The sequence below is a fragment of the Halichoerus grypus genome, chromosome 10, assembly GCF_964656455.1.
Source record: "Halichoerus grypus chromosome 10, mHalGry1.hap1.1, whole genome shotgun sequence".
Classification (NCBI taxonomy): Eukaryota; Metazoa; Chordata; class Mammalia; order Carnivora; family Phocidae; genus Halichoerus; species Halichoerus grypus.
Genome location: NC_135721.1, coordinates 35,372,018 through 35,398,227, shown reverse-complemented (window position 1 = coordinate 35,398,227; position 26,210 = coordinate 35,372,018). Strand labels below are relative to the sequence as shown.

General features: G+C 40.4%; 1 protein-coding gene across 1 annotated transcript in view; it reads right to left on the bottom strand.

The window, feature by feature from the left end:
- The window catches only part of ACOXL (acyl-CoA oxidase like), a 348,558-nt gene that overhangs the window by 4,298 nt on the left and 318,050 nt on the right, over nt 1–26,210 (bottom strand). Inside the window, exon 18 of the mRNA XM_078056280.1 lies at nt 21,053–21,154. Within this exon, the coding sequence (XP_077912406.1) occupies nt 21,053–21,154 (102 nt within the window). The remainder of the gene's footprint in view (nt 1–21,052; nt 21,155–26,210) is intronic.

Below are 26,210 nucleotides of genomic sequence, written 5' to 3'. Positions count from 1 at the left end.
CCTGTTTTTCCTTGTGTGGGTGTTAAGTATTCAATAGATGCTCCAGGTGTGAGGTGTCCAGTGAACTTGCAGCCACACCCCAGCTATTCCTAAGACCCTGTGCAGAAGGTTTTCCTGACTCTTCCCATGTTCCCCACCTCTGTTCCCAGCACCAGGGGACCTCCTGCAGTTCTCTGGGTCAAATCCCTTACCCCAACTTGACATGTCTCTCAATTAGCCCCTTTCTTGCTTGGGCATTGTGATGAGTCTTTTTCTCCATCCCTTGAATCTGGGCTGCCTTGTGACTGACTTGTCTTGACCAATACAATGTGGAGAAAGTGACACTGTGTAAATTCCAGAGCTTAGGTCTCAAGAAGCCTTGCCATGCCCACTCTTGCTTCCTGGAACTTTGGGACCACTTACTGTGTGGGTCTGGCCTGCAGGAGGATGCCCAAGGCCATGTGGAGAAGGACCACATGGTCAGCAGCCAGGCTCACTCTCAGATATGTGAGTAAGGCCATCTAGGACCCCCTAGTCCTTTTGAACTCGAATGACTGTAACCACAGGAGTGATCCTACCAAAAACTAGCCAAAGAATGACCCAGATTGCCTACCCACAGAATTGCAAGATATAAACAATTGCTTTTTTATGCCACTAAGTTTTAGGGTGATATGTTACATGGCAATAGGTAACTAAAACAGGTATCTTCCTTTTAAAATTCAAATTGCCATTCACGAGCAGGGGGAGGGTCATCTTCAGCTATACTTCTACCCTCTTAATTATCTGAGGACAATTCTACAATTACACAATTAAAGCAGTTAACAGAGAGGTGTGGCTCACTGATAGGCTTTACTGAAAGAGAATTTCAGTTGTAGAAGAGTAGTTTATAAAGCCAATGACTGTTCAGTTGGTGGGGTATCTGGGAGAGAATTTGAAAGGCAGGCTGGAAGTCTCACTGCAAGCCACCACCCACCCCACTTTCCTAATCTGGTTTAGAAGGCAAATCACCAGGACTTGCCTTATAACTACCTGCCATGCCTTCATCATCTCTACAGGGGGCTTTAGCTTCCAACAAAAATACTCAGTAACATCAAAGTGTCAAGGATGGGGGGATAAGGCAGAAAATATTTGCAACTGGGGATTCCAAGTCTTGTAAATGTTTAGGTTCTCCTGCACCATTAGAAGAGAGAAACAGATGGGGCCTGGGCAGACCTAACCAGAGTCAGCTGGTGTGATGGAACGGACTGGCACATATCTATGGGACTGTAGCGTTTCTCTGCTCTCAGAGATTTCTCAAATAAGGAAGGCCAACAGGGGTTCATCTCCAAGGCATGGAGTCTGTCTACTATAAAGTGTGGGTTAGAGGTCTGACCTCAGAATTGGTTGGGAGGATGCAGTGAGGTAATTATGTGAAGGCCACACTGTAAGCTGCAAAAGGCAGCAAAATAGAGTTGTTGGCTCTTAATCCCCCAAATACCATCATTAGGGCCTTTAAAGGCTTCCAAGAAATTCATATCCAGTAAGTTTCAACGTAAATCTGTCCCTTTACACAGAAACTTGGAGACTGAGTGTGATAGTATATGGAATCCAGCCATGTACACAGACACATGACTTGCCACATCTATCCAAATGGATTTCTCTCTCTCTCTCTTTTTTAAAAGATTTTATTTATTTATCTGACAGAGAGAGACACAGCAAGAGAGGGAACACAAGCTTGGAGAGTGGGAGAGGGAGAAGCAGGCTTCCCGCTGAGCAGGGAGCCTGGTGCTGCAGGGCTCGATCCCAGGACCCTGGGACCATGACCTGAGCCGAAGGCAGATGCCCAATGACTGAGCCACCCAGGCGCCCCATGGATTTCTCTTTTTATTCTAGGATGCCTACAGTACGTACGTAAAGAGTTTCCCTCTTAAAGAAGGTATACATCAACACATATGCCTTTCATCAGTTAGTGGGTGGGCTCCACTTGTGATGTGATGGCAGCCTGGAAATGACAAGCTAGGGAATAGGTACAAAGATGTTTCTTATTGTATGATTTGGCCCCTTTTATAGATCTGAAACCTTTTATAATGATTGTATGTGTGTGTGCACATGTGCATGTGAATGAAATCATATCACAATGTGTTGCTGCATTTCAGTTGAATACCACCTTCTCTAGAAGGTTATTGAAAGTGTGAAATAAAATGAGTATCGGCATCCATCCCTCAGGCACATGCTAACATCTCTCATCAAGGGAAAGGCTGATTTATCGTTGTTGTCTGTCTTTATCCTCCATGGAAAACTCATGCACAATCCTCTACTCTGTTTTTATACTAAAAATCTGGTGTGAGAACACTTTTCAGTCTTGTTCTGTAGCCCCCAGATTCAGACCCTCACCAGGTTCTTTAGATTTTTGCCTCACATGATTACCTTCCTCGAGTATTGTTTTAATCTGATCACTTTTCTTCTGAAAGGCCCAGAATCACTTCCACTTGCTTCTCAGGTTAAAGTAAAATTATTGATTATGAACTTGAGTCTTTTAACAGTATTTGATTTACTGTGTTCCCACAACTAGTTTCATCACCACAGCCCAAGCAATCTGCCCCTTCTACTTGGGCCAACCAAATTTATCTTGCTTTCCACTTGATGCTCTTCATGACCTTTAACTGAATCACCACATTTGCCATTCTCCGTTACTTGACACACTATAACTTAATTAGGCGTCTTTCAAGCTTTCTGTTCTTGGATACGGACTGACTGCCTGAGTACAGCCATCGTGAAATAGTTGCTGTGTTAGCTGAAAGAACATGAACATGCCATTTAACTTTGTTCCAAGTCACATATCTCATAACTGATACAACCAGGGTTTTAATCCAGAGCTTTCTGCTTCCACAGCTCCATCTACCCATTTTGCCTCCATCTCCTCCCCTTCCCCCACCACATTTCCCCACAGTTTCTATCCCTGGAGGGTACAGGATGTTGCAATGAGGAAATGCCTCTGCTCCTGTCCAAACGTGTGACCCCTGATGTTCTTCCTAAGTCAGAACTGATATTCCATATGTGCCGAGTGTGGGGAACATGGGTCTGGCCAGCCACACTAGCTCACATTCCCCAAGAGGACTAGGGCAGCCATGGGCAGCCCAGGGGGCCTCTAAGATCTTGCCACTAGAGGGAGTTCCTGAGGACGTTGGCTTTGGAGCCAGCTGCCATGATGCAAAAGTGCCAGCCTGATGATCTGGATGCTCTTCCTGACAAGGATAAGCCTCCAAGTCTCCAGAAACTATGCCTGGGCCAGTGAGGCTCAGATATAGAGGTATTCGAGAAACAACAGAGTCTCTTCCTGTGGAGGGAGGGTCACTTGCTCTACAGATTCTTCAGGAAGTTGGATGAACTCTGCTGAGCTAGGTCTTCAGGCCCTCCCTGCTCCTCTGGTCCATACCTCAAGTCACCAAACACAATTCAAATCCCTTCAGAAGAGCAACATGTTGACTGTCAAATAATGGTCAATGAAAATCACCACAATCAAGGAATTTAATCTTCAGCTACTACAGACTTCCAACCTCACCAGATTCACAGAGGCCATAATTTTACTTCTCTCCTATCCATTCACCTTTCCTAAAGAATCGCCAACCTCTGTAGACAAAGGGTCAGAGTGGCAGGTCTGTATCAGCCAATCTGCCACCTTAGCCCCAAATGCCTGGCTCGTGGTAAATGTAAAGAAAAACATACCTGAAACACTCACATGGGGGCATAATTGTACACTATGTGCTATGATTCGAGCGGTCTCGATTTACACAACCACCACCGGAAACAACCACCACTCTGCCCCTGTACTGACCACTCACATCTCAAGGCAGTCAGACCTTAGTTTATTGGGCCTCCTGGTTTAAAATGGTTTTCTCCACAGCCAAGTTCCATTAGCAAGAAATGAAATTCTGTGGTTCTATTAAATAATCAGGACTCCAGCTTCCTATTTTCTCTGAATAAATATAAATGATATTTTATTTGATTAGTTCTTCATTTTATGCTAAAGTATTTAGCATAATCTGAAATGTTAGAATAGAGAAATTGCCATCCTTACCAAACAAAAACAAAACACTTCATTTTGCCTAACCAAAGAGTTCATTTTGAGGAGAGACAAATTAACCTCCAAAATGTTCTTCCTATTGCAATGTTTTTCAACCAAAGAGTGCACAATCCTGTTATTTCCTAAATATTACTGACAATGCCCATTTCAGTAAAGGTGTAGGACTTTGAACCCTGATGTCGTGACTTCCAAACCATGATACCTTTCTTATCTTTAAAATGTAAGGGTTAAGTGAGTTTGGCACAAAGCGAGTATTTACAAATATCATTATCATTAACAAAGAAATCTGTTCTTTAGTTAGTAAGAAAAACAATTTCTTTACAACTCTGGCATTTTCCATTATGAAGTCTGCTTAATCATCATTACCTAAAACAAGAATGCTGAGACAGAGACATCAACTTTAACCACTTAATAAGAACTTCTGACATTTATTCATAGTGGTACTGATTCATAAAAGGAAAAGTTTTAAAAGAAGAAAAGTGCATATAGCTTTCCCTTTAGAATACAGGAAACCATATAAAAGTATTGGCAATGGAATTAAAGTAACCACAGTGCCGCTCTTGGTAGCATTTTCTACAAAGACATTTACACGAAACTAGAAAGAATATTAAATTAGGTGGTTATAATAAACCTTCACTATTAGCTTCACACCATTTCATACAAAAGAATATGGTATTTTAATCAACCGATAGTTCAACCTTGTAAATACAGACCCAAAGAACTGTGAGCATACCCAAGAAGGAATCATTTTCAGTCCAAAATTTTTTTCAAGAAGCAGAAGCCCGACAAACTGCCAGAACTAAATGTACAGTAAGAATCCAAGTTATTATGGAGAAATTCTGTGGTAGTCAGTTCTGGAATAATTTTGAATTTGATGGACCCAAACAATTTCAAAAGTACTTTGGAAGGACTTCTACTTCTAGTTAGGATGTAGAAAGATTTAAGAGAACTTTGCTCCCACAGTAACAATCAGAAGTTGAACCCAATGGAGAATCAAAGACATCTGTAGTCTAACATCCTCCCACCTCAACTGCTGACAGGACAAAGAAGGCACTATGGGGGTGGGGGTTGGGCTAGGCACAATGACCTTGGTCTAATTAAAGCAGCCCCTGTTCAACTTGACTCTTGGTGGAATCTTAATAAAAGATATAGGTTGAAAAGAAAGAAGTAAACATTTTTATTCTTAGATGTCATGATTGAGTACTTAGAAAATCTCAGGGAAACTACAAATAAAATACTTGAACTATTAGGTGAGTTAGCGAGCTTACATATACAAGACAATGTACAAAAATTGTGTCTGTACTAAACATGGAACATACATATGGAAATTAAATTTAAAATGTTTCATTTGCAATAGCTTTAAAAAATTAAAAAACACTTTGTGATAAATTTAATGAAATCTGTTCAAGAACTCTATTACTGAAAATTACAAAACACTGCTGGAAGGAATTAAATAAATGAAGAGATATACCATGTTCATGGATTATTAAAATATCAATTCTCCCCAAACTGATATATAGATTTAATGCAATAACAATCAAAATCCTAGCTGCCCCTTTTTTATCCCATGAAATTCACAAACAAATTCTAAAATATGTATGGAAATACACAGCTTTCAGAATAATAAAAACAGTTTTGCAAAGGGATAAAAAATCTGGAAGCCTTACATTTTCTGGTATAAAATTTACTATAATAATCATGACAGAATTAGCAAAATAGGAGACAGGTACATTAGTGGAATAGAATAGAGAGCCCAGAAACAGACCCACACTTATATGGTCAATTTTTTCTTAATAAAGAAGCCAAAATATTTCCATGGATAAAGGACGATCTTTTTAACAAATGTTGCTTGAACACCTGGATAACTATATAAAAAGAAATGAACCTCAACCCCTACCTCTTACTATACTCAGAAATTTATTTGAGATAGGACAGACTGAAATGTAAAGGTAAAAATCATATATCTTCTAGAAGAAAGCATGAGAGAATATCTTTGCAACCTTGGGTTAGGCAAAGATTTCTTAGACAAGGCCCAAGAACACTAACAAAAAATTTTAAGTTGATAATTTTTTTTATCAAACTTAAAACCTTCAGCTTCTTAAAAGATACTATTAAGAAAATGTAGGGGTGGCTGGGTGGCTCAGTTGGTTAAGCATCTGCCTTTGGCTCAGGTCATGATCCTGGGGTCCTGGGATTGCCTGCATCAGTCTCCCTGCTCAGTGGGGAGTCTGCTTCTCCCTCTCCCTCTGCCCCGCAACTCATGCTCTTTCTCTCTCTCTTTCAAATAAATAAAATCTTTTTAAAAAAAGAAAATGAATAGGCACAGACTGGGGAAAATCCAAGCACCTGTATGCAGAATGTGTAAGTCTTATAACTCAATATTTAGAGCAACAATAATAGCACACAGTTTAAAAATGGGCAAAAGACTAAGACATAGGAATAACCAATAAGTAACTTAAAAGGGTGCCCAACACCGTTAAATACCAGGGAAATGAAAATTAATACACAATGAGATATTACTATGCATCCACTAGAATAGGTAAAATTTAAAAGGCTGACAACACCAAATGTTGGTGAGGATATGGAACAATGGGATCCTCATATGTTGCTGGCAGGGATATAAAACGATACAACTGGGGCACCTGGGTGGCTCAGTCACTTAAACGTCTGACTCTTGATTTCAGCTCAGGTCATGATCTCAGGGTTGTGAGCTGAGCTCCACATCGGGCTCCATGCTCAGCAGGGAGTCTGCTTGAGATTCTCTCTCTCTCTTCCTCTGCCCCTCACCCCAACATGCATGCACTCTCTCTGAAATGAATAAATAAATCTTTAAAAAAATGATATGACCACTTTAAGGGGCACCTGGGTGGCTCAGTCATTAAGCGTCTGCCTTCGGCTCAGGTCATGATCTCAGGGTCCTGGGATTGAGCCCCGCATTGGGCTCCCTGCTCTGTGGGAAGCCTGCTTCTCCCTCTCCCATTACCCCCCTGCTTGTGTTCCTTCTCTCGCTGTGTCCCTCTCTGTCAAATAACTAAATAAAATCTTTAAAAAAAAAAGTTTAAAAAAAAACGATATGACCACTTTTAGAGAACTGTTTATGGTAGTTTCTTAGACAGTTAAATAAATGTCTTCCATACCACTCATTAATTGTACTTCTAAGTATTTACCAAAAGAAATGAAAAATATGTCAAAAAAAAACCTTGCACAAAAATGATCCTGACAGTTTTACTTATAATAACACTGATCCATGATATTATAAATGTCTATAAACAGGAGAATAAACAATTTTTTAGCACAAATTTTTCTAATGAAAGAAAAAAATTAAAAGTAAGTCTTAAAGTCTTCAGTTATTTTTTCTTCCCACAGTGCATATAAATAAGACATCGTACCTAATACCCATGGAACGATGCAGCTGAGGTCAACTGGAAGTAACAAGGTCAATTCCTTGAGATTGACATAGCAGAGGCCTAGAGAGATCAATATTTGGGAAGGAGAAGGGGTTGGGAGAGGTGTCTACAATGAAATACCACTCAGAAAAAAAAAGGAAAGAATGAACTACTGAATATCTCACAAACATCATACTGAGCAAAAGGAGAGTCTATCTGTTTCCATTCCTATGAAGCTCTAGAGCAGGCAAACTGAGCTGTAGTGACAAAGTCAGAACCCTGGGGGGCGAAGGAGAGGGATCGATGGAAACAGGGCTGAGGGAAATTTCTTGGGTGATGGGGTATACATTATGTGATCTACCATTTGATTTGTCAAAACTCACTGAACTAAGTGAACTAAGTACCACTAAGATTTGTGTACTTCAATATACGTAAAGTAGACCTCAATTTTTTTAAATTAAGAGAAAGGGAAAGGAAAAAAGCAATATGGGGAGAACCAACATATAATTGCCCACAGTTTGTTGTGTGTGTCAAGTAAGTAGTAGTGTGTATCACACTATTTTATTTAAATGGTAATATTCAGCACCTAAAAAGTAGGATGAACATAACATTTTTAATGAAAAATTATTTTTCATTAGGAAAACTCAATATATTTTATTTTCCTCATTTTGCCACAAATAGGTTAACTCTTTTCCTGGGAAAATTCCTTGCTTGGGCTTATAGGAATCAGGATTGTATGGTTCTCAGTCCAGCAAGGAGTGGAAAGGATCCTCCAGATAAAGTCAAGTATTGTCACTGGATGAAACAGTTGCAGGCAGACTCTTCAGCATGAGAACAGAGGGACTGGGATGGTTCAAGTGAAAAAAGACTCAACAAATTGAAGATCCAGGGAGGCCACCAATCTGAGTTCAAATGAACTCAGGAAGCTCTCCAGAAAGCATTCTATCAGATACCATTTTTTCCTTCTCAAAAATCAGTCAAAGCTCACTTCCAGGAGGATGGATACACCTTTCCCTATTCTCTCACTAAACACAACTGAAAACCCTGGACATTATATATATAACAAACATAAGAAGACTGTGAAAGGTGAGGAGAAGACAGACTGTTTAGGGACACTGGGAGTTGAGGAATGACAGTGGTGAAATCTCTGGGTTTCCTTTTTACCTCATGTATCCCACACTCAGAGCTAAAGAAGCTAGCAACCCAGGAACATCAACAGATGCAGACAAAAATCCCACCAAAAGCATGCTCTCTCCAGGCAAAAAAGGGGCAGCCAAGCAAGACAGAAATTTTGAGACAATGACCACCCTTCTCCAGCCAAACACCACAGAAAACCGGTAGCTCCACCACCCATGTCTCTCAAGGCTGACTGTCTGAGTTTAGTCTTCCAGTCTTCTTGTCAGGCTAATGAGGTGTCTGCCATCATGTCAGTGGAGACCACATGGGGAACCTGGACCTGGCAGTAGAGAGGCACTCCTTCCTCTTCCAGATGGAGCACTGTAGAGGAGGTCTAGTGAGAGGAAGGACTTAACCATCACATGGTGATGGCAAAGACACTACCAGTGTTAATGGAGGCCATGTGGGGAGCAGCAATGAGGCTCTCCTACTCCTCACCACCAGCAAGGTGTCAGTGGAGGCTTAGTTGGCAACTGAAACTTCTGTCCTCACCCAGCAGGAACAAGGAGCTCCCCTTGGATCAGCAGAGGTTGAATGGAGAATTGACTTCTGACCCTGAAGAGCAGTAATGAGGTGGTGTACTCCTTTTCTCCCACTGGAGCATTGGATTGAAAACAGAAGGCTTAAATAAAATCCAAAGTTTCATAATTTAATACCTCAAATATTTAGGTTTCAATAAGAAATCAACTGAAGAAAAAGACAATCAATAGGTGCCAGCACTGAGATAAGAGAAATGCCAGAATTATCCAACAAAGATTTTAAAGCAACCATCATAAAAATGCTTCAACAAGCAGTTATGACCACACTTGAAACAAATGGAAAAAAAAAAAAAAAAAGAAAATCTCAGCAAAGAAATAGGAAATATAAAAAACCAAATAGAAATGTGAGGACTGAAAAATACAATGACCAACATAAAAGCTCAGTGGATAGTCTCAACAGCAGAATGTAAGAAACAGAGGAAAGAATTGGTAAATTGGAAAACAGAACAATAGAAATTACTGACTCTGAACAATGGAGAGAAATAGACTGAAGGGAAAAAAAAACCAAAACAAAACAGAGGCTCAGGGACCTGTGTGATTAGAACAAAAGATCGAACTTAAGTGTCAGTAGAGTTCTAGAAGGAGAAGAGAAAGAGGGCAGGACTAAAAAGCACTTGATGAAATGACCAAAAAACCCTATTTTGGCCAAAGGACACAAACCAGCCAATTCAAAAAGCTGAGCAAACCTCACCCAGGATAAACTCAAAGGAATCCACACATGGCACATCATAGATGAACTTTTGAAAACTAAAGACCCACCCCTCCAAAAAATCTTGAAAGCAGAGAGAAATAACACACTTTACTTATAAGGGAAAAAACCAATTTGAGTAACAATGGATTTTCATTATAAACCATGGAAGCCAAAAATGCTTCCGGGTGCTGAAAGAAAATAACCCTCATCCGAGAATCCTATATCCAGTGAAATACTGTCCCTATTTTCAGATGACATGTTTGTCTATGTAGAAAATTCCAAGGGGGAGCACCTCTCGGTTAAGTGTCCAACGACCCTTTGTTTCAGCTCAGGTCATGAGATCGAACCCCATGTCAGGCTCTGTGCTCTGCACGGAGTCTGCTTGAGATTCTCTCTCCCTCTCCTGTCCCTCCCATTCGTGCTCTCTCTCTCTAAAATAAATAAATAAATCTTTTTAAAAAAGAGAAATTTCCAAGGAATTTGCAAGAACTCCTAGAATTAGTAAGTAAGTTCAGCAAGATTGTAGGATATAAGATCAATAGATAAAAATCAATCATTTTCCCACATACTAGTGATGGACGTGTGGACATTTAAAATCAAATATGCAGTACCATTTACAAATATGCCCAACTGATTCTAGTTAAAGGTTTTAAAGCAAGTCAGTGGAGGAAATATAACCTTTCAACAAACTGTTGCTGGAGCAATTGGACATTTTGACCAAAAAAGTGGATCTCAACCTAAGTCTTCTACCTTATACAAAAATTAACTCAAAATGGATCGTGGACTGATATGTAAAATTTAGAAGTAAAAACCATTTAGAAAAAACCTATAGTATAAGGTCTTCAGGACCTCGGCATAGGTGAAAAGTTCTGAGACGTGGCATCAAACGTACAAAAGGAAAACTGATTTCAGACTGGATTTCATCAAAATTAAGAACTTTTACTCTGGAAAAAGGCCATGTTAAGACGATGGAAGGACAAGCCAGGTGGAAATATTTCCAAGCTATGTATCTGACAAAGGACAAGTATCTAGAATATATAAAGAACTTTAAAAACTCAACAGTTAAAAAAACCCCAAACAATCCAATTAGAACATGGGCATAAGATGCCACAGCAGACATTTCAACAAGGAGGATATACAAGTGGCACATATGCACATGAAACAGTGTTCAACATCATTATCCACTAGGGAAATGTAATTTAAAACCACAATTAAATATTACTGCATACCTATCAGAGCAGCTAAAATAGCAAATAGTGACACCACCAAATGCCAGTGAGGACATGAAGAAACTCCTACATTGCTGGTGGGAATGTTAAATGTTACAGCCACTTTGAAAAAACAGTTTTGGCAATTTCTTTTAAAAAAAAATCAACATGTACCCACCATTTGACCCAGCAAACGCATTCTTGGGTATTTACTCTAGAGAAATTAAAACCTATATTCATACCAAAACCTATACACGAATGTTTATAACAGCTTTATTCCTAATAGTCAAAACTGGAAGAAGACCAGACATCTTTCAATGAGTGAATGGTTTAACAACCTGTGCTACATTCACTCCATGGAGTACTACTTTGCAATAAAAAGAAACAGACCACTGACACATGCAACAACTTGGATGGATTTCTAGGAAATGATGCTGGGTGGAAAAAGCCAGTCCCAAAAGGTTGCGTATTATGTGTTCCCATTTACACAACATCTTGGATGACAGAATTATAGAAATGGAGAACAGATTCATGTTTGCTAAGGATTATAAGGGAGGCAAGGGAAGGAAGAGGGCATGGCTATAAAATAGCCACCGGAGGAACCTCTGTGGTGATGAAAAAGCTTGGTATATTTACTTTATCTATGTCAAAATCCTGGTGTGATATTGTAATATGGTTCTGCAGCTGATACCATTGGGGGAAACTAGGTAAAAGGATAGGAAATCTCTCTGTATTATTTCTTACAAGTGCATGTGGATCTATGATTCTCTCAAAATAAAAAGCTTAGTTACCCTCCCCGACCATAGCATAAATTTCAGATTAAGTATTTTTTTGTTGTTGTTGTTTTTAGATTTTATTTATTTATTTGACAGAGAGAGACACAGCGAGAGAGGGAACACAAGCAGGGGGAGTGGGAGAGGGAGAAGCAGGCTTCCTGCTGAGCAGGGACCCCGATGCGGGGCTCGATCCCAGCACCCTGGGATCACGACCTGAGCAGAAGGCAGACGCTTAACGACTGAGCCACCCAGGTGCTCTCAGATTAGGTTTTAACAAAAGGTTTTATATAAGCACAACAGAAGATTCTTTTTATTCTTTTTGGTTGGAGCGTAATGTACATGCAGAGATACAAATAATAAGTATGCTCTAGCTTGCTAAATTATCACAAAATGAACATACTCATGTAACCATCATCCAGATCAAGAAATAGATCACCTGTATCCCAAAAGACCCTGCAAAAAGTCACACATTTGAGCTGGATACTTTTCTTACATTGTCTCAGCAATAGCCAATTTGGTTATAGAATTAATGCCTGGTAATTCTGTGATGTAAATGACCAGCTATCCAGGGAAGGAGCATACAGAAGAATGTTGGTTTTTATAGACCCACAGGTTCTCACAAGTGAGTCCTGTCCATTGTCTGTGCTTTAAAATGGGGCCACCCCACTTACTGTCTTTGTATAGTTACTAAGTACCAAGTGCTCTGAGTCCCCCAGAAGATAGAATAAGTAGAGAAGGCCACAGCAGTATCTAGCCTCTAAAATCAAAGGAAAAAGTAACTTAGCATCAGAAAAAAGAAAAGCAAATAAAAACACATTTTATTTTGTAAAAAATATTCATTTCTAGCTGGAATATTAATTTCTACCAAAATGGATATAGTAGGGATCATTCCTGTTTTAAGTTCAGTAATTCATTTAAATTTTATTATTATGGAATCATAATAAAACCCACCTTGTCCTTAACTGCAACAGGGTCTACCCTAACCTGTTTAGACACAGCTGAATTCTATCTCCTGAAAGGTCTTTTTGGTGTAACACAGCTACTCTTAGGAACAAATTTCACCAGCGGGAAATTCTTGCTGTGCATCCTGGGGTTAGGGGATGAACCCAGAGACTTTCATGGAGGATGCCCCAATTACCCAGCATTTCAAGGATCACCCCAAGGAGCTCAGGATAATGCAGCTGCCAGAAGAACTCAGAGGCTGGAGCTCAGGAACACAAGTTGCTCTCTCCTGTGGTTCTAACAGGTTATCCTTGAATGAAGGAAATGGAATGATCCCGGTGCATTCTCCAGATACACAAAGCCGTACTATGGGGCAAAGCATGAGGGGTGACCAGGTGGTTGCCATGCGGAAACCAGGATGGCAGGAGTGGTGACCTCAGGGTCCCTGGCCAAACAGAAGAAATCAAATCCCACTTATATTTTCTTAATCTCAGTTGAGTGGCCTACATTTATAGGTTCAACAACATATTTTATGCTGCTGAAGAACAGGTTTGGCCAGGGGTAAAGGGGAGGGGGAAGGGAAAAGACATTTCCCACTTTCTTAGTGGCACTCTGTTGGTATTGCTATTTTTCTTCTCTTTCTCTTTGAGTCTCTCCTTCTTGGGTCTGGAAAGAGAAGGTGCACCAGGATGCATTCATATTCTATTTGGTCCCTGCTGTCTCCTGGAGGTGAACCAGGGGGTCCTACAGAAGTGAAAGGAAGATAAAAACAGTTCTGGGGATGCTTTCAAATCTATGAAGACTTTAAAATTGGACTCAGTTGCATTCCTTGAATGACCACTCCATTGTGCTATCATTTCATAACACCCCAGCTTCTTGACCGATGCCACCAAACAGAAGATGTCCCTCCCCACCCTGATGGAATGGGTGCTTAGGGTTACACTCCACACTAGCTTCTCCACTCAGCCTAAAGGACACAACCAAGTGTCATAACTTCGTCATTTGCTTGTAGCCAAGTCAGATGGGCCTTGCTGGGTGGGTGGGACAGGGATGAGGGAAACAGATTCCTTCTCAAATTCCTTAAAAAGAAAAGCAAGAGTCTGTGGGTAGTAAATGAGGCCAAGGAACTGAGAAACCCAACCTCTCTTTCCTGGTCCAAGTGTGTTTTTAACATCCTGGGCCTAAAACCCCAGTTCACATTGCATTTGACTCTGGTATCTGAGCATCTCTTAAGTTGCCTTGATCCAGGTGGTTTGGCAAAAGGGAAACAGAATAGGATATCTGAGTGTCCACTAAAAAGAAACCTTTAACAGAAGCAGCATGGAAAGCAGCCCTACTGCATTTGTAGGGGGTGAAGGGCAAGTGTACTCTTTCTAAGCCTCACAGACAGGTATGATGTACATGACCTTGAAGTTGAGATCTGAGGAGAAAGGCTAACATCCCAACACCAACTTTCCATCTTGGAACTCCTCCCTAAATTTTCTTCCTGTTTTGTTTCTTCTACCCCAAGCCTTTTGGCCACAAGGCAATGACTGAATTTATATTCTACACTTAGTTCAAAATTGCAAATAAGCGTGATCCATCTTCTAAATTCAAAGGAGCCAAGTAGTGTCTTGGCTTTTGGGGTCTGGTGTCGGCCACACTTCTGCACATTCTTACTCCAAGCCACATTTCCTAAGAATAAATTAATGTGTATGTGTATGTGGTACATCTGCAGTACTTGAATGACCCATCGATCCGTGGACTTGAACGTTCTTCCCCCTTGATGATTCAACCATTTGATTGGCTAAACTGAAACTAAAACCCAAACCTTAGTGGTCGTTATAGACTTGAGCAGACACAGCCTAAGAGGTCACTTGCCATCAACAGTCTCTCCATGGCTTCCTTGCTGCCGCTGGGTCCCTGAGCAGTTCTCCCTCAGGGAGAGAAAGGATAGTTCCTTTCAGTGGAGCACACAAAGTCTCCTAGGGGCTGGGATGTTAGTCCTTCTCCTCTGTTCCTGTGTCCATTTGCTGGCAAGGGTATAGGAGAGGACTGAGACTTGTCCTGGTGAGTCTGGGCTTCACCCTAGCACATCAGTGGGCACGCCACAATGAAAACAGTCTTAAAGGCATGGGGGAATGACTCAGAGGGAATAAGGTGCCAGGCATCTGTTGCTCCAGCAGAAACTGTGCACTTAGGAAGAAACTGACAGGTCATGACTCATATAGGACATTAAGGCAACATTTGGGTGTAATATGATCAAATACTGGGGGGGGGGGTGTCAAGATTGCTTTGACATGGTCATGATTAGTATTTATTTTCTCTCTTCCTGAATGAATTTTTGGTTTTTAACATTGTTACTCTTACAGGCAATCTCCCACAGCCTCTGGAAGGTGCAAAGTGTGGCCCTCCTTACTTCTGGGTTGGGTTATGCAGTCCTCCCTGACCTCCCTGCAGATCCTTTATAATATGCTTTCTCACGTGGTTCCATTATTTGGGTTTGGGGCAGGAAATAGAACCTGATTCAACATTTTGCTAAGTATTATTTTCACCACACTGAATAGGGTCTTTTTTGATCTGCAACCCACAGCTGGGCTGTGGTTCTCTTAACACACATAAACTTTAAAGCTTCCCCCTGTGTTGATTTCTTGGCGTGAGCCGACCACGTCTACATGTAGTTGCTTCTTCTTTGTATGTCACCGAGAGTCACTGTTCCAGTGCTTGTGGGCACTGACAGAGCAGGACAGCTGTGCCCAGGAGTTCAGGGAGCAAACACTTCAATGAGAAAAATGAAGCTACTCTACCTAAAACTGAAATTTACTTTAAGGGCTGGCATAAGAAGTAGAAGACTCAAAGCCATTTGCAATAAAATATATTATTTTAAGAAGTTGAAATTTTTGTTTTGTTTTGTCTTCTTTTTTAAGCAAAATATAGTTGGTTTTAAGGAAGATATACAATTATTAACTTAGATTATTTTGAAAGGCTTGCCTTCTTAAAATGAGCCTTGGCTGATTGTTACTCCTTAATGCTGATAATTATTTGAAGCAAAATAAACACAAACATCTAGGTTAATGAAGAATGAAACAAGATAATGCCTGGACACTAAAATTTCCAAGAACAAAGCACACAATTATGCAATTGTTCTATACATACCCCTGCAAAAGTACCTAATGAAAAAGGAACAGAAATCTTTTACTTAGAGGCCTTGTTACAATGGAGCCCTGGGGGCACTGCCATGGGACTGCCTTTGAGCCAAGGCCCTACCTACTTTGAGGGCCTAAGGAGCTGACCCATCTGACAATTCAGGCTTTGGGAACCTGAGAGCAACAGTGTCCTAGAGTCCAAAAGCCTCACCTTTACCACTCCTTAAACCAGCAGCAAATCAGCCTTAGACTCCTGATCCATAAAGTGGATTAACAGCTATTCACACTAATGGGTGCTTGTGGGGATTACACAGGATAATGAATGTGGATGAGCTCTGTAAACAATCAAGTTCCAGACAAAAGAGAGGAGCTAGTTGTCACAGCTAGGAAGGGCTGTAGGGGAGACACTTGAGTTTAAAAAGAAAACAAACCCCAACCCAACCCCCTCTCCTGTGGGCTTCAGTTGGACAATGGGGCAATTGTGCTGCCTTTACAATATGTGGATGGATTTTACTCCGTCTGGGACACCAGGCAGGCCTCTGTGAAGCTTTTGAACTCAGGTCTTGTAGTGTTCCATGCAGACAAGCAGGATGATGCTTTATCCACCTCCATTTGGAGTTCGGAGTTCCTGTTTCTACGCTCAGCTAGGATCTTGGGCAGTCGTTTAGCTTTTCTGTTTCTTAGTTTTACTCATTTGTTGAGTGGGGACTGTACCAGCCTTACTTACCTGGAAGATCTTTATGAGAATGAAATTAAATTTTGTTCTCTTTTAGCATAAATGCATGCATTGCTAATTATCATTAGCCTAGAGTTTTAGCATAACTCCTGGGTGTTCTGAAGTTTTATTATTTACAATTAGCCCAGGCTGATTGCTACTCTCTGATGCTTTTTTTTTCTTAATAAACTTTTATTTTGGAATACTTCTAGATTTAAGGAACAGTTCCAAAGATAACACACAGAGTTCCCACATGTCCTTCACCCAGTTTCTTCTAATTCTTCTCTTAACACCTAATATAACTATGGTCCATTGTAAAAACTAAGAAGTCAATATTTGTACATTAATATTAACATACTATAGATTTATTCGGATTTCACCAGTTTTTCTAGCAATGTCCTTTTTCTCTTCCAGGACTCAATCCGGGACACCACACTGCTTGTAGTCATCATGTCTCCTTAATCTCCTCTGGTCTGTGTTGGTTTCTTAGTTTTTCCTTGTCTTTCATGCACTGGCAGTTTGAGGAGGACATCGTAGGGTCTTATACAGACCGTCCCTCCATCTGGTTCAGTCTGACTTTTTTTTTCCCCTGATGATTGGATTGGGGTTATGGATTTGGGGAAGAGTGAACTGCTCTTCTCACCATACAATATTACAAGTGCATGTCGTCAACACAACTTATTACTGGTGATATTCACCCTATGCGCTTGGTTAAGGTGGGATCTGCCAGACTGTTCCACTGTAAAGTGACTGTTTTCCCTTTCAATGCTCTGTTCTTTAAAATGAAAGAAAATCACTGAGTCCAACCCACACGGGAAGGGAAGGGGGAAGGGGGAAGAATCTACATACATTAGTAAGAAAGACTGGTCTCTTTTACCCCATTTATGGATCTGTTTAATCATTTATTTATATCATTATGGACCTCTGTTTAATTATTTTACACTTTGGGTTATAATCCAATGCTACATTATTTATTTTTATGCTCAAATTATTCCAGCTTTGGCCATTAGGAGCTCTTTCAGTTAGCTCCTTCCAGTGTCCCTTTGGCATAACTCCACAATCGTGGGGTATTTCGTTTTTGTTTTCGTTTGGAGCACTTTCTCACTTTCTAGCACTGAAAGATGCTCCAGGCTCATCTTATATATTCATTGCCCCAGTCCTAGAATCAACCATTTCTCCAAGGACTCTGCTTCCTTTTAATGGAAAATGGTATTAGAAACCAAGAACTGGACACTGGGTGTATTTGTTGTTACTAGCTAATGCTGATTTTTATCCAAATAAAATAAATGAAAATGTTTAGAGTCAGAGAAATATGGGTTTTCACTAGCTGTGTTACTTTGGGCAAGTTACTTTGCCATGTTGGGTTTCCATTTCCTCATCTGTGTGTAAGGATAAGGAAAATGACATACAGGGCTGTTGTGGAGTCAAGTGGTATAACACTGAAGGAACTTCCTGTTTCTGATACTCAAGAGCTAGATTTTTTTCCCCTAACCGTTCTGCTGAAAACAACCAAAATTCTTAGAGAAAATATAGGAATCCTCTTCAAAGTATCACTGATCTGGCAAAATAATAATGGCAAAAATTATGGGAAAGTGGGAACCAAAGAAAATAAACAAGTAAAAAAGTTGCATTTACCCTGAAGGCATTTGCTATCTCCAGCAATTTTGAATTTTCCCTTGACAGCCTCATGGCGGCTGGGATGGCAGTAGGAGTGATGATAGTCAAAACCAGGGCCAGCACTAGGCAAGAAATTTAATAGAGACCCTTGCTATAATAAGCTGGATACCAAACAGTTATAACCTTGGGGGAGGGTGAAGAAATTACTGCTCTTATTTGAACTCTCCGAGTCTTACAGGAAACCTCAAGTCTTGAGTTTGGTTTAAGTTGGGTCTTAAACTGAGAGCACCTTCAGATGCTTTATAAGGGGAAGAAGGTGCCTTCAATTTGGCCTTCATGTAAATCTCACAAAACATTTTTTCAATAACAATGACCAGCACATATTAAAAGATAACTATACACAAAGCAGAAATAATAGACAAAAAGAAATAGACTGCTGAAGTCTTAAGATATTGGGATTATTAGCTATAGACTATAAAATAACTTTGCTTCAATGCATAAAGAAATCAAAGACAAAATTGAATATATCTTTAGGAGATAAGAAACTAAAAAGTTATATAGATGATATAAAACAGAAACAAAAAGAATATTTTTTTAAGATAAAAATCCTAACAAACAGGATCAAAAATTTAGGGGATGAATTAACCAGCCCATTAGATGCACCTAAAGAAAGAAAGAATCAGTAAACTTGAAGAGTTATCATGTGAAAGCATCTAGATCAGTTTCAGTAATATCAATCATCCCTGTCCCCTTTTCACCCTTTCACAAGCCCACTCCTGTTAAGCACCTCTAATTGGCCAAGGGTCCCAGATATTTTAGTGAAAAGAAGCTGCTAATAATATTTCTGAAACCTTGAAATCCCTGCAAAGGGGTGCAGCAGAGCATTTGTGCCAGCTACACTACACTCTTCCCTCTGGGAATACTGGGAAAGCCCAGAGAAGGGGTGAGTGCTCATGGTCGGCAGCACTGAGATCTGCAAAAGAAGGCCTTGAGATGTCCTATAGGTCTCAACAACCCACCTCTAGCCCCACAAAGTTTGTTCCAAAATGTCTGGCTGCTCCCTGCTTATCTCCCAGGCTGCTACGAGTATCTAGGAAATGAAAAGTGTGCAAAGTTTGTTGCACTAATAGAATACAAAAGCACTTCAATGTTATATGTGAAAGTTGGTGTCTTTTACTCAACATTCTTTTGATGGATTTTTTATCTCATCTACGTCACTGAAATACTTAATCACGTGGATTTAAAATCTTCCTTCATGTAGCTCTTTTTTTTTTTTTTAATTAACAGTATTTTTTTTTCCTCTCCCCAAAGTGGGCATTTTCTTTGTGGAACGTAGTCAGTGTCCAAAGATAGCTGCCATCAATTTTTCCTTCCCTATATGTGCATGTTGCTCTTCACAAGGAGAGGTGAAGTCTCTTCTCTTGCCCAAATCTATCCTGGCCTTGGGGCTCCCTTGGGCCAACAGAATGCGGCTGAAGTAACACTGTGTTAACAGTGGGCTGAGCCTTGAGATGACTGGCATCTTCCACTTCCTCCCTGGAAGCCAGTCATGATATAAAACAGTCAGCCCTCCTGACACTACTGTGTTGTGAGGAAGCCCACATCTGGCCACTCCAAAGGAGACAATTGCCCAGCAGCCCCCAGATGATCCTGCCACCCCAGCTGAGGTTACCACCATGAGAGTGAAGAACCCAGCAGACACCTCAGGCCCCAGGAGACCATCCAGCTGAGCCCCATTCAGATGCAGAATTGTGAGAAATAATAACTAGATGTTCTAAGCCACTAAGTTTTGGGGTCACTTGTTACATAGCAACAGATAACTGAAACATCTTTGCATATGCTTTTCTTCATAATAATTGTTCTCCTGAAAAGGAAAAAGACTCTTCAAGGTTTCTTCAGTGTCCACCTCAGTCTGGCTCCTGCAGATTTCTCCAGGTTTTCACTTGCGATGTCAGCCAAACTGGTCTTCTCGCTGTTTCTTAACATGTCTGTCCCAAGTACTCCCATTTCTATGATTTTACTCACTTCACCAATCCTGTCTGAAGCCTCACCTGCATTACCCCCTCTTCAATCATACCACCACTTTGTTGGAATTTTCCACTCTTGAAGGTCTAGTACAAGAATGACATTCGCTCCTAAGTGATTTCTGTCCTCTGAACTCTGGAATTATTCCCTGGAAAGTCTCTGCTCCCTTGTGTTGTTATTTGCATTTTAAAGTCAGTTTTGTGTCCTCATATATAATAAGCTCCTTTGAATGCAGAGACTGAGCATATACCTGTTTATGTTATAGCATCTAACGGAGGGCCTGGAAGACAGGCCCCTCAGAAAACACTCAGAAAGCGTGTTTTATAGATGATTATGCTATTTTATATATTTTTTTCTTTCGAGCAGCATTTTGGTGGTGATTCACTGGCTCTATCCTCATTTTCAGGTGTTCTGTCACTTTCACATTGAATTTCCATCGCTACTTCTGACCTAAAAATACCACAGGTCTTTTTTTCTGAATATGAAGAATGAGTTAATAGATTTTGGTAAGAAGTAGAAAAATGAAAATCACTTAATACATTTCTTTTTTGCCAAGACAAAGAAAATGCTTTTGATTCCCTCCTCTGCTTTTCATGTCAGAAAGTTCATACACAGTGAATCACTTCCTTGTCACTTAAACTCTGAAGTGTAATATGATCATGGTAGGCAATGAAAACATGTATATGAAGTCCCAAAGGCATAAAAATCCATGAGTGGAAACTGATAAAAGATTGACAGCTGTTTTCTAAGAAAGCAAAGAGCTGACAGCTGATGCACAAAGGGTTTCTTCCGCACACCAGGGACCCTTACCTGACTCCTAATCCTCGTGCTGGCCATGGGAGTCAAAAATTTATGTTCTAGATACCAGGCTCGCTCCTGGAACACCAGCTTGGTTCCATATAACAGACAAAACTAAGGCATGGGGAAAGAGGAGAGAAATGAACAAACAGTAATATATTAGAAAAGGCAAAGTCTAAGGAGGAGGAAGAGAAATAGCATAATATTACATTTCATTAAATCATAAAAGTTAATACTGTCTCAATGTAAATGGTCACATTTTGGATGTGCAGTATATGTTTTATTTTTAAAAACTATTCTATAGAACATGTAAAGCATATATAAAAGTAGAAAGAATAGCATAGCGAACTGCCATGTGACCATTCCCCCAATTAAACAAATATTAACTCATGGTCAATCTTGCTTCATCTGCAACCTCACCCAGTTTCTCCTCATCCCAAGTTATTTAGAAGCAAAGTCCATATAAAGTATATTTTAAAACATGAATGTAGTATTTTTGTTTGCTTTCCTTCTCAATTCATGAAAGAATATTCTAAATGTACATTCTGAACATCATCTTGATATTTTCCATTGAGCCCGATTTCATTAAACTTTCACAAAAATAGCATTCTTCATTTACATTTATTTCAACATGTTTTTCCTATGATACTCCTGAAACCTACCCACAGAACTTCTTCATGAGATCAGTGGCATCAAGCAATAATAAATGAATTTTCCTGTATCAAGCAGCAACTTTTTAATTAACTATTTACTTTTTAATATCCAATCATTTTTAAATCATACAAAAGCAGAGAGAAGAGTAGAATGTACTTCCACATCTCCATCACCCAGCTTGCGCAGCCATCACCTCATGGCCAATCTTGTTTTATCTCTCCCGCCACCCCTTTCTGGATTATTTTGAAGCAAAGTTCAGTCATACCATTTCATAAGGTTTCACTGTGTATTTCTAAAAGATAAAGACTCTTTAGAAGTAAGATTACATAAAGTCCACCCAAGTGACAACAACAAAACCCTCAATTCAGAGTCAAATGGAAATGATCTGCATTGTCAGAAGACAATATGTTTTCTATGGCTCATGAGACTCAGAAATCACAGTTTGAAGTCATGTAGACTATATAGGCTCTTCCTTCTTTTCCTGAGGTTCTGGGACATCCTTGAATTAGCATCATTACGGAGAGCCTCAACCATTCAATCTTCCCAGAAAGGGTCACAGTATGCTTAGTAGCTTGTCTATGAGAGATATTTAAGATTAATTATGGCTCTTTCACGACCTCGCCAATGTTCTGCTTGGCTAGTGAAAGCTTCCTTTGGCCCTTTTATATAACGGTGGTAAAGATGTTATCTGACCCTGCAGACGCAGTGAGAGCAACTGAAAAATACTGTCAGACATCCTGATAACATGAATTCTTAAAAAAATAATAAATTGTATAGCTTACATGGCTAAACTGCCTCACAAGTCTCTAGGTGAAGTTCCTATCCACTACAAAAGTACTTATTGTGGATTCCTAGGTATAGAAAGTTAATTTGCATCACTTCTGGGTCTACCAACATATAAGGTCAGTGATAAGAAATCCAGAACCACAGAATGTAAGTATTTTTTGAAATAATTTAACTCATCTTCTCACTCAATCCAGAATCCTGTGTCAGCCAAGGTACAACCAAGAAACAGATGACATATTCACATTAGGATGATTCAAGAAGAGTTTAATAAATTATTTTCATAAAGGGGTGGGCAAGTTGTAGGAGAGCCACAAGGGATAGTGCAGTACCCCAGAGCTAGTATATCTGGAACTGCTACCAGCTCTAGGTTTCAAGGGAGGAGGGCAGGGAGTGGCTACTAGATCCTGGAAGAGAGAGCCATATACACAGAGACATCTTAAGAGGAGCTGCGACCTTCAGCCTAGGAACACAGAAATCCCAAGGTGACCCCATAGGGAGGCAGGCAGGGGGCAGGAATATCCACACCTTATTCTCTTCCCCTCTCCAATCTCTAACTGGGGCTTCCAGTTTGCAGAAGCTAATCAGATCCAGAGGTCAAGGATCCCACTGATGCAAGTTATGTAAGTCCACTTCCTGGACCTAGAGCAGGTTGGAGAAGGGTGGAGTGAAGAGGGGGAGAGGCAAGTAGAGGATATCTGGCACAAATCCCTTCTCTAACACCCCTGACAGATGGTGGTCCAGCCTTTAGACTACTCCTGTCTGACTCAGGCCCAAGCCCACTTGGTCCCACAGAGCTCCTACCAGCCCCTGACTCCTGACACCATTGCCAAGCGCTATTCCAGACTGCTGGCTTTAACCAGTCTCACACTGTGTTTCCTGATTATGTCTGCTCCTCCCTTTTGTTGACTCCTGAGTTGTCCTCCTCTTGTCAGTTTTTGGCTCTTGTGTATCTGATGCTCAGGGACACTTTCCTGACTTTGAACTTCTGCTTTTCTCCTTCAACACAGTTCAGACTCTCCTTAAACAACCTTCTTTACCTGTCCTGGTAAACACGGGTCTTGGTTCTCAGTGGCTACCAGAACACCACATCTAGGTCCAGATACCATCAGCCCAGCCTCAGACCCTCAAACAGAACCTGAATGTCTTTCCTTTGTCTTTGTGTTCCAGAGACAGGAGCTCAAGGCATTAAGGGGCATCTGGCTCTCAAAGGAGTCTCACTGTTGCAAGAGCCATGGCATATCGAGCCACTTCTCTCTGTAGAATAATGAATTTATGAATATTGTTCAGTCTGTAGGAAAGTGATCTGGTCCTGCTCATCTCCGTATGCTTAAGGTCTGATAAAAGAGCTGACACGCTGCAAGAAACTGGCTGAAACACAATTTCCTATAACTCATAGCTACTAACCCCGTAACTTTGGCTGCCTAAGGAACAAAACAGGAGTCTATGAAAACATCCAGATAACAGCCCTTAACAAATTTAAAGATGGGTTTCTCATCTCTGCTTAGTCTTTCTTCAAAATGACCAACCTTCACAGATCCTTATCTCCCTGTTACCACATGGTTTCCAGCCCTCGTGCCCTGGGGGCCTCTTTTAGATGCTAATTCTGTCTCTCAAGGTGTCTCACAGAAAACTGAGCAGAGTACCCAAATGTTCTCTCATTACTGTAGTGTTGGCAGCACCATTACTGTCCTGGACTGGGATTCTACACTTTTAAATGCAAGTTAAGATGGAATTTACTTTCATGACAGCCACATAACATTTTTTGAATAAATGAAAGCATATCATACATATTTGGTTTAACATCAAATGTTTGTTCACTTGACACTCCCAACTAGGTCTTTTTGCCCATGAACTGTTTTCAACCAACACACACATACATATAAACATCCCTAAAGAGATGATGGAGCACTGGGTGTTATACGAAAACAATGGATCGTGGATCACCACATCAAAAACCAATGATGTATTATATGGTGACTAACATAACATAACCAAATTAAAAATAAATAAATAAATAAATAATAAAAAAAGAAAGAGATGATTTAAAATTCGTTCTCTTTTTTTTAAGATTTTATTTATTTATGAGAGAGAGAGTGCACTAGCTGGGGGAAGGGTAGAGGGAGAGGGAGAAGGAGGCTCCCTGCTGCAGGGAGCCTCACAACAGGGCTCCATCCCAGGACCCTGGGATCATGACCGGAGCTGAAGGCAGATGCTTAACCGACTGAGCCACCCAGGCACCCAAAATTTGTTCTAAATTTTTTGATTCCTTATTATTATTATTTTTTAAGATTTTATGTATTTATTTGACATAGGGAGACACAACGAGAGAGGGAACACAAGCAGGGGAAGTGGGAGAGGGAGAAGCAGGCTTCCCACTGAGCAGGGAGCCCGATGCGGGGCTTGATCCCAGCACCCTGGGGTCATGACCTGAGCCGAAGGCAGACACTTAACAACTGAGTCACCCAGGCACCCCGATTTCTTATTATTTTAAAGTACCATCTTGTTGATATGACCTGTCTCGAGTCCCCAAAGTCTCTATGAATCTTGACTCAATCACCTGATATGCTTGTGTCATTTACAAATTTGTAAAATCCCATCTATATCTTTATGCAATAGAAGCCAGCTGATAGGTCTAAGTCTTCTGATTCAAGTGTCTGAGAATCTATTTAATGCGATGTCCTCTGACTCATATTTCTTTCTTTTTTTTTTTTTTTGTAACTCATATTTCTCCGGCTTGTCCATAAGGATATCCTGAGACTCTGGCAAAGTGTTGGCCAAAATCAAGATACACCAATTTCGCCAGATATTCTCTTTTACTAACCTGATTAAGAAAGGAAATGAGATTTGTTTAGCAAGACTTAGCCATAGTGAACAGAGAGGCTCCTAGTGACTGTCTCTTTTCCAATTGCTCATAAGCTATTCTGAATACCCTTTTCTAGAATTTTAACTTAGATTTATATCAATATTAAATTCTATAGTTTTCCAAATCTATTTTCCCCCCATTTTTAAAAAATGTGCACATTTGCTCATTTCTAATTTTTTGACATCTCTCTTTTGACCTTCTTGGTTTTCAAAAGGACAACTACAAGTCCTTCACAATTCAGGCAGAAAAAGGGAACATTATAGGGCATGAGTTTTGTTTTCTTTTTGCCATCTCTTAGCACCAAAGCTTTGTTCCCCATACAAGAAGCCTGTTTCTTCAAACTCTGAATGTAGCTAAAAATGGCCTTTTAAATCTTCATCAGATTATTTGTCAAGCCTCATGTTATGCTGGGTTTCGGCCATCCTGACATTTATTAAATGCTATCCTTTTGTATTTATCCTCGGACAAGCCTCTCTTTCCCATTTCCCCTCTCCTCATTGCTTATATGTAGCTACCTTAGACCTGTGCACAAGGAGCACACCCATACTCTTAGCCTGGTTTCTTAAAATGTGTCCCAAATCACAGTCTTTTTTCTGTATCTACTGTGTTGTCAGAATAACATTTTGCTGCAGGCTAATAAAAACCCTGGACACCAAAGCTTGGGTACCATGGTTGGCAATGCTTTGCACATGATGTCACATTGCCACATTGTTACATTGTGGGGGAGAATTAAGTGTGGTTTATAGGGACTCCAGAAAAAGAAAACAACTGGGAGCCTTGTTGGTTTTTTTCTGGACTACACCCCCTGTACCTTTTCCCTCTGCTGATTTTAATCTGTATCCTTTTGTGATGTATATACAGACTTTA